This window comes from Cotesia typhae, unplaced genomic scaffold (genome assembly GCF_013202065.1).
Source record: "Cotesia typhae breed Kobodo isofemale line unplaced genomic scaffold, CoteBio_Ctyphae contig_43, whole genome shotgun sequence".
Lineage (NCBI taxonomy): Eukaryota > Metazoa > Arthropoda > Insecta > Hymenoptera > Braconidae > Cotesia > Cotesia typhae.
In genome coordinates, this window is record NW_027423752.1 from 4,226,490 (window position 1) to 4,239,509 (window position 13,020).

Below are 13,020 nucleotides of genomic sequence, written 5' to 3' on the forward strand. Positions count from 1 at the left end.
AAGCAGAAACTATACATACATGATGATATAATTACAAACTGTTTAGTCATCTGTTGAGATTTTTTTTAGCTCGACCTACAAAGGAGATAACACCACTCGCGGGAAAATTGAAACAAAAAAAACGATTAAAAAAAAAAATATAGAAGTCTTTATGAAAAATTTAACAAATCGTAATGTAAACATTCAATTTAAATAATTTGTGTATGACATGAGCGCTTAAGGCATGCTCATTTGGATTTTCCAAACTTTTTTTCTTTCTCCGAAAGATCAAATTTTGATATTTTCCGTGTCACTATAAATAAATCTCAACTACATTTAAGAAGAGATTCAAATAACGATGTGGCTAAAAGTACGGCTCACTGAGACATACGAAGAGTGAAAAGTGTGAATTTATTACATGTATTAGAGATATTGAAAAAAAAAATTATGAAAAATGTCAAATTTGTCGAATTTTGAATTTTTTTAAATTGTTAAAAATGACGTTCAAAGTAAAAATTTTGGCTCAATTTTTTTGTTAAATACCTTGTACTGGTCTTGAAAGATTCTAAAATTTTTAGAAAAGTGTTTATTTTTTCAAAAATGTGCATTTTTGAATTTCCAAAAAAAAATTTTTTTCGTTTCTTGTTACTTGTAATTAAGGTAAAGTTATGCAGGTACATAATATTGTAATTTTGAGCATGAAAAAATTAAATGCATGACGTGAAAATATTAAATCAATTAACTTCAACTTTTTTTTTGTTTTTCATTTTTTGAACATAATCTTAAGGTCAGGCTTAACGCATAAAATAATTCGTTATTTATCTTTTTTTAACTTCATTTCAAGTTGTTGACATCATTTATTGTCCTATCAATATGGAAATAATTAAAAATTTGAAATTGAAAAACATTAATGTGCAGAAATTTGTATGTAAACGAGATATTCGAAAGAACGAAAAAAATTGATATTCTCATCTCATTATTTCTGCTTTTTATTGAAAATTAATATTTGATTAGTTTTTAGAGTTGATTGATAGAGAAATTTAAAAGTTATTCCAAAAAACTAAATTCTAAAAAAATTTGTTTTTTTGAGATTTCTCAAAATCTACCAGTTTGAATTGGTCCTAATAGTATACAAACTCTAAATTTAGTCAAGCTATTTCGATTGGCGTCAACCGCGATAGAATCGGTCAAGCCGTTCAAAAGTTATGAGAGGTTTACATCACACACACACACACACACACACACACACACACACACACACACACACACACACACACACACACACACACACACACACACACAGTGACAACATTGCGGGGGTCATCAGGGAAGCTTCCGGTGGCCTTAAAACGTCGAGATCGGATGAAAACTCTATTTTGCAGAGATGGCTCTTAGATTCAAACGTTTTTCTAATTTTTCTCTATCGTATTTCATTTTTAACATTCTAGTGTTTGATTTAACTCAGCTGTAAATGAAAAGAATTAAGTAGAGAAGCTTTTAAATTACATAGAAAAAAAAAGCTAGAATAGATTAGGATAAGTTGTCAACTTCAGCTGAAAATCATTCCGGCATTTTTTTAGTTTCAACGTCCTCTGTACTCCGTACTGGTAATAAAAAACAATATGAGAGACATATGGCTGTGACAATAAAGATAGATCGCGAAATAATTGCCAGATAATTCAATGTCGATCTTTTTGATACTGCAAACAATTTATGTGGCTTCATATACAATACAAATTCATCTATAGTAAATTGTAAGAAATCAAATTTAATGATTGGTGGAAATTAAATAGATGGTACTTTATTATCTAGTATTTTTAATGGTTCTCAGTCAACAGGTTTCTTGTTTGCAATGTATGTTCTTTTCGGTGAGACATCAAACGCGATGAGAGTCCTGGTGTGGAGAAAGCAAAGTGCACTTTACCCTAAAAAGCCGTTAACTCTCTTGTGAGTCATGATATTTAAGATCAACATATTCTCATTATTGTCGTTTTCAATTGCTATTTTTTTTTTGTTATTACGAAAAAAATCTTTTAAGAAAGCATTTAAGTTAAGAAAAAAATAAATCGGTGAAATTCAGAGAGATTTTAAGTGAACGATAAATCATCATTTTTTGATGGTTGTAAACGTAAAAATATAAGGGTAGTTGAAAAAAATGCCATTCGATAGCCAAAATAGAACTAGATTTCCTCTATTAAGAACCGGTCCCAGATATTGCAGCTGAGCATATTTCTCCTAAACAGAAGAAAATTTCTGAAAAAACTCTCTGCTTCCCGATAGACTAATCCCTACTCACAGCATTATAAATTATAGTTCAGAAATCTATAATTAGTCACGGAAGGTTTCAAAATTGTGTTTTGGAACTAGGGGTTTCACCTAATCTTGAAAATATAACATATGGTTCTTACTTCCCTCTGAGACTAATATTGATTTATTTATGTTTTATTCACATTTTTTATTTTTCTGTAACACTACTATATTATTGATAACACCGGCCGACAAAAGAGGACTTTTTGAAAGTTGTTTTGATATGAGTGATAAATATCACTAATTTATAGTGTTATAAACATAAAATTACCTACATAATTACTCTATCACATCAGATTTTTTTACAAACAAGAAAAATGGTTTTTTCTTAATTTAAAAAAAATAATCAATTATTATATTATAAATACATATATTTGAAAACTTCTACAGAAAATGTCATATAAAATAGTCGCTATGAATCTATTTTGAGTGAGATCTTTTGCGTTTATCTGTAAAATTACGTCTGGGAGTAATTTTTTTATGGGAATCGTCAATAATATCACGTTTTATCGACCAGCAGTAATCAGCCATCATATTCACATTCCATCGCCCTTGGTACCTTGTTTCCATAGTTTTGATGTCTTGGTGAAACCTTTCACCCTGTTCTTCACTATAATCACCAAGATTATCAGGGAAAAAATCCAAATGTGAATCTAAAAAATGGAGTTTTATGCTCATATTACACCCCAATTTTTGATACTTATTTAATAAATTTGCCACAATATTTTTATAGTCAGGATGCTTGTGATTTCCTAGAAAATTGTTGACAACATCTTTGAACGCCAGCCAAGCTTCTGATTCAGTTGTATTTAATGTCTTGTCAAATTTTTCATCGGTCATTAAAGATCTTATTTGTGGCCCATCGAATACTCCTTCTTTTATTTTTGCATCTGATAACCTTGAAAATTTTTACTTAAGTATTTAAAACTATCATTTTCTTTATCCAATGCCTTAACGAATTGTTTCATCATACCGAGTTTAATATGAAGCGGAGGTAATAAAATTTTCTTAGGATCAATTAAATTTTCTCGTATCACATTTTTGGTTCCCGGTTTCAGATTTGTACGAGGATTCCATTGTTTTTGAACGTAATGCTTTGCTCGTGCCATACTGTCCCACTCGCATAAAAAACAAGGATATTTCGTGTATCCTGACTGCTGACCTAAGAGCATAGTTATAATTTTTAGATCTCCACAAAGCTGCCAACCATGTTCTTCATATTTAATTATATCAAGTACTGTTTCTAAGTTTTCATAAGTTTCTTTTAAATGAACAGAATGATCGACTGGAACAGAAGCATACTGATTCGTGTTGTGTAATAGAACACCTTTTAAACTCCTTTTCGAGGAATCTATAAAAGTCTCCATTCTCTAGGAACATATTCGGCTCCTAACTTCCTAATGAGATCAGGAATATTATGACAATAAACTAATGATTCTTCTTGATTGAAAAACGGAAGAAATTCCTCTTCACGTTTCCTGTACCAAGCAAAATGTGTATTAGGAGCTAACAAATTTTTTGCATTAAGTCTAGATCCCAGAAGTTGAGCAGATTCTTTAGTAAGATTTAAATATCTAACTAAATCATTTAATTCACCCTGTGTGAATTTCTGAGGCTGATTTAAAATTGGTTCAAAAACTTCATTAGATTCTTGACGCAGCATATTTTGTTCTGATGATGTTGAGCTAAGATCAGATATTGAACTTGAAAGAGGTACTGGAATATCTGGGCCGTGCGGAAGAGGACGTGTTACTGAGGTTACATTTGCGTAGACTATTTTGTTTTTATTTTTAGCATTGAAACCTTTTACATTGGTACAGCAAAAATAACAGTCATCAAAATGATTGACTTGCTCTCTCCATATCATCGGTCTACCAAAAGGTAGAGATGCTTTTTTGCCGTATGTCCACTGCTTTAATAGTTCAACACAAATAGTACACACAAAGTTCGGAGTCCACGGTCTGAGTTGAATTTTAAAGCCAAAATAAGAATTATAAGTCTTTTCCACAAATTCAGTAATTTTCAATTTCTGTTTCAAAGTCATAAAATTTCCACAAATGTAACAAAATGTATCTGGACTATTACGACACTTTCTTGAAAACATTATATTTTTCCGACAGTTTTAAATCACAAAACAACAATTGAATATTTTAAACACCAATAATGAAATGTAAACAATTTTTTTAAATAAACAAACTGACTTTAGCAAACCGTTTGTAAACAAAGTAACTATAAAGGCTTCTTTCCATGTAACACGTTTCGAATGGTCGCGTCCAGGTTCTAACTAATATATTTTCTCACAAGATGTCACTTAATTCGATAAAAAAAGCGCCATGACTTATTAATTTAATTCATTTTTACTGAGCAATCAAAAATTGCGAATATATTCGTTTTATCAAAAATCTAATGTGATACGATAAAATAAGGTCTGATTTCGGTATCAGCACTATAAAATTAGTGAAAAAAATTTATTATATCTCAGAAAAAAAAAATCATGTCGGCCGGTGTAATTAAGGGGGATAGCCACTGTGACGCTGGAAAAAATAGGCAATTTTCGGGAATTTTTTTTACTAGGATAATAAAGGAATTTGGGGATCGGGTTTTTTTTGTTTTATAAAGTATATGTTGAGGATAATTCTCCTAAATTTTTATTCAAAAATATTTTGTTATCACAAAGTTATAAACATTTTTGTAGAGCACCAAAAAAATTTCCCCCTCCATTGCCGGTACTGTAACTCAAAAACGGATTATCTGAAACAAAAAAACCAAACGGCATTTTAATCTATAGGAATGTCGCTATCGTCGCACGTAGGGGATTTTGAAAATTTTGATTTGAGAAAAAATGGCGCCATATTGAAAATTTTTTCGTCTTTTTTCCTCATTTTTTTGGACTCAAACAGCCTTAAAAATCTTAAAAATTAAAATTTTCAAAATCCCCTACGTGCGACGATAGCCACTAAGTAGACGAATACGGGGAAACAAAAAAATTGAGAATCGGTTCATATTTACGAAAGTTACAGTACCGGAAAGTTTGAAAAAGTCGTTTTGAGAAAAACGCGAGTAAAGTTTTAAGAAGATTCTCGCAACTTTAAAATCTAGTCTTTCACAAAATATTCATACTCACATCAAACTATCAAGTCCTGGGCCATATGAGGGTTCTTCCTCCTTATCTTTAGTATTGACCTTGACTTTTTTTTTTTTTTACTGGCCGTTTCCATGCGGCTTTCAGCAGCTTTAACCCGAGTAGCGTCGCGCTCAGCGCAGTATGAGTAGAGTGTTGGTCCTACTTTAACATCGAGATTCTCTAATATCTTCAGAGTTGCTAGAGCCCCATCATTGAATGTAATTGTTGAAATATATAAAGCTATTTCAACAATAAGGGAATAAGAAGAATTTGTTTTTGGGGCGAGCTGCCACACTAATGCATTGAAGCTTTCATTATTATTTTGTGTAAACCCACCGACACATCGTTCCAATAACTCTGGATTCGATAGATCTTCATAAATCGGTATTAAAGCTTCCGCAATATCTGCAGGAAGTGGTGGTTTTTCAACTAATGAGTCCAAAGTATTTGTTGCCACAGCTTTTTGAAATTGACACCACGAATTTGCACCTTCAGGACAAAGAAAATGCTGCGGATCTTCGGGTGATGAAAACTTGTGATAAAATGTTTGCCAAATAGCATTATACATCTCATCAACATCATTAGAATGACGTCTGATTGCTAAACCATAATACTTTGTAAATTCATTAATTGCTTTGTCCGTTAATCGACCTTTCCCACCTAAACTTTTCTGTGTATTTTCTTCTTTTCCTGTTTTTGTCTTCTTGTTAGTTCGTTGCTTCTTCAAAGCCCTTAGTCGACTGCCCATTCGTTTTTGCACGTGATTAATACATTCTTTTTTTTTTATCTTCACCATGTCCCCATACGGTTTAGCATCACAAATATTTTTATACGTTTTAGTGTCACCATCACCTATATAGTTTACATACTTAACGTTATGTAATAACTCTGATCGCATAAACATCTCTTTTATTCCATCTACCTCCATTTGTCCAGAAGAATTTTCATGGTTTATTGGACAGTCTAGAGCATGGTCTTGCATAAATTGATCGTATTCAGCTGTTCCTTTTTTGAGCTCATTAGCGCACACATCTTACAATAACTGGATTTCATACTTACATCTACGATTTTGCCAGTGAAGTAACCAATTAGAGAAGATATACCAAATGAAGATTTAAACCCTCTTTTCTTCCAACTACCGTCACCGGAGACAGAAATTCCAGGAATGTCATTGGATTTTAAATGCTTGCAGGTTTCTTGGATTTCTTCTTTAGCAGCTTTTTCAACACTAAATCACAACAGTTTCTAGCTGCATTTCTGATTTGTGTGACCAGACGATCGTAAAAGCTATGGAACATTGGTCGTGGTAAATCCATGAAAGCACAAAATCTTTCAGCTCCAGATAACCCAATACCAATTATCCGCATTGCAAAGATGAAACGGCGATTAATTTCATACGCATTCTTGATGAGTGGACATGAATTTATCAAAACTGGATCACATTTTTGCAATTCACAACTAGTTTAAAACCTAATCCTCGAATACTTGTCTCAGTAAAGTTTACATCACCACCACACTTTTTACACGATACACAGCCACTTAGTAAATTAAATATCGAAAAAAATTTATAATTTTGTAGCTAATACTCGAATCAATTGTACAATCAGATTTTTGTGATAATTTCCTCTTGGAAGCACTATCACGTCGTTGAGAGCCAGTATTTTTTCAGTTTCATATCTGTTGAGCGGTCGATTAAATTTTTTCCTGTCGTTTGGCAGTTTTCTTTCGTTTTTAATAACTTTACTTTGTTTACGATCCATTATTTAACAAATTTTTTTGTTAAATAAACAAAAAAATCAGAAGATTTAAAAAAATAAGTAAGTAAACAATAACGAGTACACTAAGAAACTCAATAAATTAAAGAACGAGTGTGTATTCATACAAAACAACTAAACTATGAGGTACAGTATCTCAACAATAAGAAAAAATATACGTTAAAAGTCAAATAATTGTAACGGTTGACAATCGTGAGGGAAAACAATCGCCAACCCGTACGAATCAAAGACGGAGCGAGCAGGCGACGTTTTCGTCGAAGCGCCGCGCGTAAAACGGTCAATCGACGCGCTCTTATAAAAATGACTATAACTCGAAAACTATTCGGAATTTTTCTATAAAATTTGAAATACATAATTTTGAATATATAAACTTCAGTTTAATGAAAAAAAAAAAAAAATTTTTTTTCCGAAATTTTACAGTGGCTATCCCCCTTAAAGTTGATGATGATAAATCATCAGAAAAACACCTACGGTATTCATGCAATCTAAAATTTATCAATAACTCACTAGTAACAATTGTTAATTAAAAATCCGTACAATAATTTTATAAATTGATAACTTATGTTACGTCTGCGATAAAATTATTAAATTTATTTTATTAGTTATAAAATACGTCAAATGAATTAAATTTATTACAGAGCTTATTAAATTTTTCTATTTGATCCCTTTTGCACTCAAGTCAACCGATAAATACAGTGGAGGATTATATATTAATTTATTAATATTTTTCCATAGATAGAAGCAATAAACGAACCTTGTTAAATTTTATAATTTATATTATAACAATAATTCAGAGAAAAAAAAAGAGAAACAGGCTTAAACAAAAATCGGATAAGAGTGGTTAAATGATAATTTATAACAAAAGAATGAATTTATTCAGCCCTTAATGCGCTTACATAGCATACAGCAGCACGTGCGATAAAATATTGTTGTTTGCTGCAAGCGTTATATTTCTATATATAATACCATAACCTCCAACAACACCAGCAGCAACTAACGCTAAGTTAGCTTCAGGCACTTGACATTATGATTTATTTATGTTTGATGACATGAAATGTTTCAAGACTGGGTGTACTGTTCTATATATTATTTTAGACTCATTTATCATTAAAATATTAAATACATACACACATTAACGCTCTTCCATTATTTGCATTAGGAGTTTATGATGAATAATTATAAAGGGACCGTGCATCGAAGCTGTTACGCCCACTTATGATAAAAATTTACCAAATCTGGCCAAAAAGTTTAAACCATGACGTGTGATTTAAGGTTGATTGAATTTCTTTCATTATATTTAAAATACACAGCTTTCATTTTTTTTATCCTTCTAAATTGTTCTTACTTCACATACGACCGATTACTCCTAGCATATTTTATTAATTTTACAAGATTTATTGAATTATTCCATTGCTTGATTTAATATTTTTGCCTGTTTAACTCATAAATTCAACAACAGGGCGCGCTAGTTTTGGCAGAAGTGCTGTCTTTTTCTGATATTTCTACCTTCATAAGCGAAAACCATGAAAAATCATTCTAACGTTTCCCGAATTTCAGTTTCACGTTTTCAATGTCGATCTGGTTTACCGACGTTTTGGATTTTTTTTTTTTTAATACTATTTGTTATGCAATTCAATTATTGCTTCCTATTATGATGATTCTTATAGTTATTATCAAGAACTGGATCTTTTTTTAAAAAATAACCTAAAATTTGTTAAATTTTCAATTAATTATTAATAAAAATCCCTGACAAAGTTTTTCCAAAAAAAAAAAAAAAAAAAAACGATGTCGAGAAATAACGTCGACATAGAAATGTCAAAAGTTATATTATACACTGGCATATTTTTTATTTCGTCTCGTACTCGTCGAAACATGTAATATAAAAAAACCTAAATAAAAAGATAACCGTGGGATGGGAAGTAAAAAAATGTTAAAGATGAAAATGGATAAGATATAATAATAGAAAAAGTAAATATACTATATATTTACCATTTTACTTTTTTGTTCAATAAATCACGGAACTGTCAAACTTAGGTAAAAACTGTTCGGAACTCTTTTTTTTCTAGATAAAAAAAATATTATTGTGATTATTATTTTTTTTTTAATTTTTATTTACAGTCGGTTTTAACTGCTGTGATCATTTCGCCGACTTTAATTGTAAGGAGTGATACGTTTGGGTCATTTAGGTTGCGAAAATCTCACCCAAGCTGGTTTCTAAGACCAGCTTTAGATTCGAACCCACGCCTGGTCGATGAGTCAGTTCAGTAGTGCTCTCCAGGCCATGCGCCTTTGACCACTCGACTAACGTTGCCGGTTGATTTATTAACTTCCCGCTAAGAAAATCGAAAATTTTCAAAAATCGGAAAGTTATTGGTTTTACCCCGTTTTTCGAAAATCGAGTTTTCACCAGATCTCGACGTTTTGAGGTCCTAGGAAGCTTCCCTGACTATTCCCGCGAGGGTGTCACTATGTCTGTGTCTGTGTGTCTGTGTCTGTGTCTGTGTCTGTGTCTGTGTCTGTGTCTGTGTCTGTGTCTGTGTCTGTGTCTGTGTGTCTATGTGTCTGTGTCTGTGTCTGCGCGTCTCTCTCTCTCTCTCTCTCTCTCTCTCTCTCTCTCTCTCTCTCTCTCTCTCTCTCTCTCTCTCTCTCTCTCTGTAAGTACATAAACACGTCAAATTTTTCGCTCTGTCTTTAAAACATTTTTCTGCTGTAAATTGCCCCCGGGCATTTTTTGTTCCAGATTTATTGCAAGCAACAAATTGCGATCTACAAACTGACATATAAATTGTATTAAATTGCCTTTTGTGGATCACATAATAATTGTATATTTATTTTTCAACATTGAAGAGGTTAACTTGATAGTGGTTTTTGTGTGCAGTGGGCTGTTAGCCAAATTAGCATCAATTGATGTCAACCTCCACTTGAAGTTTACCAGTTCAAAATAGCTTAAATATCAGTTTAATATATCATAAAATAACTTAAACATCTGCAAACTGAACTATAAAATTCTCATAAATTGAACCTGTTAACAATTAAAGGACTTATTTCATAACTTTCTGTGTTAAAAGGGTTGGATTTCCCAGTGTTTTTGTGGTTTTGTGGACTGTAGATGGCATAAATTGATGTCAACACTAATTTGTTTTTGTGGGACATCATTATGATTACTGAGGCTAAGTTGACTTGACTTTTATCAAATTCTGGATGTCAATTTGTTCTGGCTTCAAATCTGGTATAGGACATTAAGTGTATAATACAAGGGATTATATTGGTGAAAATTACTCTGAATGGTAAATTGCTTGGTAAATTACTTTGTGGACTGCTACACACAATTTTTCTGATTGGAAATTTACCTTGTAAGTTGCTGCCTGAAATTGTTCCGAGTCGTAAATTGTTTGGTAAATTACTACTTACAATTTTCAAGATTGGTAAATTACCTTATAAGTTGCTACTTGCAACTTCTCTGAATGGTAAATTGTGTGGTAAATTACTACTTACAATTTTCCTGACTGAATATTTACCTATCAAGTGTATTAAATAAATTGGACTTTTCTAGACTGTGTGTGCTGGGAAGGAATGAGTGACACTATCGTGATTAGTTATTTTACCTTGTTTATAACCAGCAAACTGTAACTTGATGTTGAATTGTCTGGTCATTTCACGGATATTTCTCTTTTAAACTTCTGGTTATGCCATTGGTGTCTGATATATGTGCTAAATGCAAGCGACCTGTTAGATCGTCAGTAAATTGTAACACTTGTGAGCAACACTTTCATCCAGGTTGTGCGCGCGAGTATATAAAAACAGGCAAAAATCAGATTGCTGCAGAAATCAACTAAACCATCTTCTAGAAAATCTCGATACAAAATTAAAGAGACCAGTGTCGCTAAAATCTACTAGCTCCAACGCCTCCTCAGTTTCTAGCTTCAAGTCAGCAAGCTCTTCTCCTCTTGAACGCACATTCAAAGCTCGTGGATCAATCTCGTCCTTAAAGTCTCCGATAACACCAGCTTCTCCATTATCTCCAAGTGATAATTCAGTTTTTCTACCATCTATCATCTCACCGACAATGTCAAACTTACCCTTAAATTGGTCCGAAAAATCGGTTGATGAAAAACTGACACTTTTAATGGAGAAACTTTGTCACACAGAACTCTTAAGTAACCAAAAACTTGAGGATTTAAATACGAGATTATGTGAAGTTCAAGACTCGCAAAAAGCTGCTGCGGTTAATTTAGCAGATTTAGCAGTTAATGTTAAAACAAATGCCAAGTCCATTTCTCAAATTAGTTCAGACCTTAAAAATTTAACTAAAACTAGAAAAGCTGATATGGATTCTGTCCATAAAAGACTATGTACCCTTGAGAAGTCAGCTCCTGTTCCATCTACCTCTTCACAGACGTCAAGTAATACCACGGAATTAGTTATTTCAGGTATTCCTGATGCAGTGGCGGGATTTAACACCAGATGACATTACAGCTGCGGTTTTTAAGAATCTAGAGTTACCAAATCTACTTAATAGTGTCTTAAGTTCCCGTAAAGTTGAAATCAAAAATAAGCAGCTACGAAATCAAAATAAGCCTTTATTACACTCTTATATTGTCTCTATGATGTCGACTCCAGTGCGAAATTTCATTATTGATAAGAAACGAAAAACAGGTAATCGCTTAGTTAAAGAGGTTTTTCCTACTCGAGTCGATATGGCTTTTCAGGGATCTGTTTATGTTAACGAATTTTTGTCTCCTGAAACGCATAGATTGCTACTAAAAACTAAGGAACAAGCCAAAGTCAAGAGGTTTAAGTTTGTTTGGGCTAGATATGGGCAAGTCTTTGCAAAAAAGAATGAAGATTCGGTAAGACTTATGATAAATTGTGAAGCTGATCTCACCAAACTAGATTAACAGTCAACTGATTCAACTAATAGCTCAACTAAAAATATATCTTTATCACTAAATGTACTTAGTCTAAATATAAATAGCCTTGTTGGCCATACTGCTCAATTCTTAAATTTGATTAATGATACTCAACCAGACATTATTATCCTTGTTGAAACGTGGTTAAAACCCTTTCATGATAACAGTATTTTTTCACTGAATGGCTACAATATTGTTCGAAGAGATCGAACCCTAAAACATGCAGATACTGGCTGTTACATCCAGGGAGGTGGAGTGGCCTGTCTTGTCCGTGAGTCCTTAATAGTCAAGGTTTTACAAATTTCAACTTCTGATTATTTAAATCAACCAGAATATTTAATAGCCGATGTCACCTTATCCTCTGGATCTCATCTCTTATTATCCTGCATTTACAGAAGACCGAAAGGGCTATTTCTCAACGAATTCTTTGACATTTTTTCAAGATTCGCTCCAAATTTCAACAATATAATCATAGCTGGTGATTTAAATTGTAATTTGTTGGATGATAGTTACACTGCAAGGCACCTGAAAGATTTTATTCTTGAATCGTCACTGTTCTGCGTACCTTACGGAGCTACTTTTCATAAAAATAACTATGATTCTTGGTTAGATGTCATCCTGCTTGACAGTGATAGTAAATTAGTTTCTTTTGCTAAATCCGATTCTCCGTTCATTGATGGCCATGACTATTTATTTTGTAAATATAAATTAAATTGTTCAAAACCAGCATCAAAGAAAATTACCTTTAGAAACCTAAAGAATTGTGATCATCAAGCTCTTTCAAGAACTTTGATGAACACTTTAAAAATTGATAATGCTGTTCTAGAGAATACGGATCCAAATGAGTTGCTGATTTTCTTCAAAGCTGGTGTTCTATCTTCTCTGGATTTGTTTGCACCCGAAATCACTAAGAAGATAGTCCGTC

At 32.4% G+C, this 13,020-nt stretch overlaps 2 protein-coding genes across 3 annotated transcripts in view; one reads left to right on the forward strand and one right to left on the reverse strand.

Moving 5' to 3' along the window:
- The window catches only part of Gycalpha99b (guanylate cyclase 1 soluble subunit alpha 2), a 100,799-nt gene that overhangs the window by 6,492 nt on the left and 81,287 nt on the right, over positions 1-13,020 (forward strand). The gene's annotated exons all lie outside the window — the stretch shown is intronic.
- Positions 4,802-6,206, reverse strand: LOC141528402 (uncharacterized). The gene is made up of 2 exons (XM_074244450.1): positions 5,411-6,206; positions 4,802-5,037 (listed from the first exon to the last, which is right to left on the reverse strand). Exon 1 carries the CDS (start codon positions 6,204-6,206, stop codon positions 5,412-5,414), a length of 795 nt encoding a protein of 264 aa, XP_074100551.1. The 3' UTR covers positions 4,802-5,037; position 5,411.

Bases quoted from the DNA above. Each gene is read 5' to 3' on its own strand.
- LOC141528402 (XM_074244450.1), bottom strand. From the start codon at position 6,206: ATGGTGAAGATAAAAAAAAAAGAATGTATTAATCACGTGCAAAAACGA.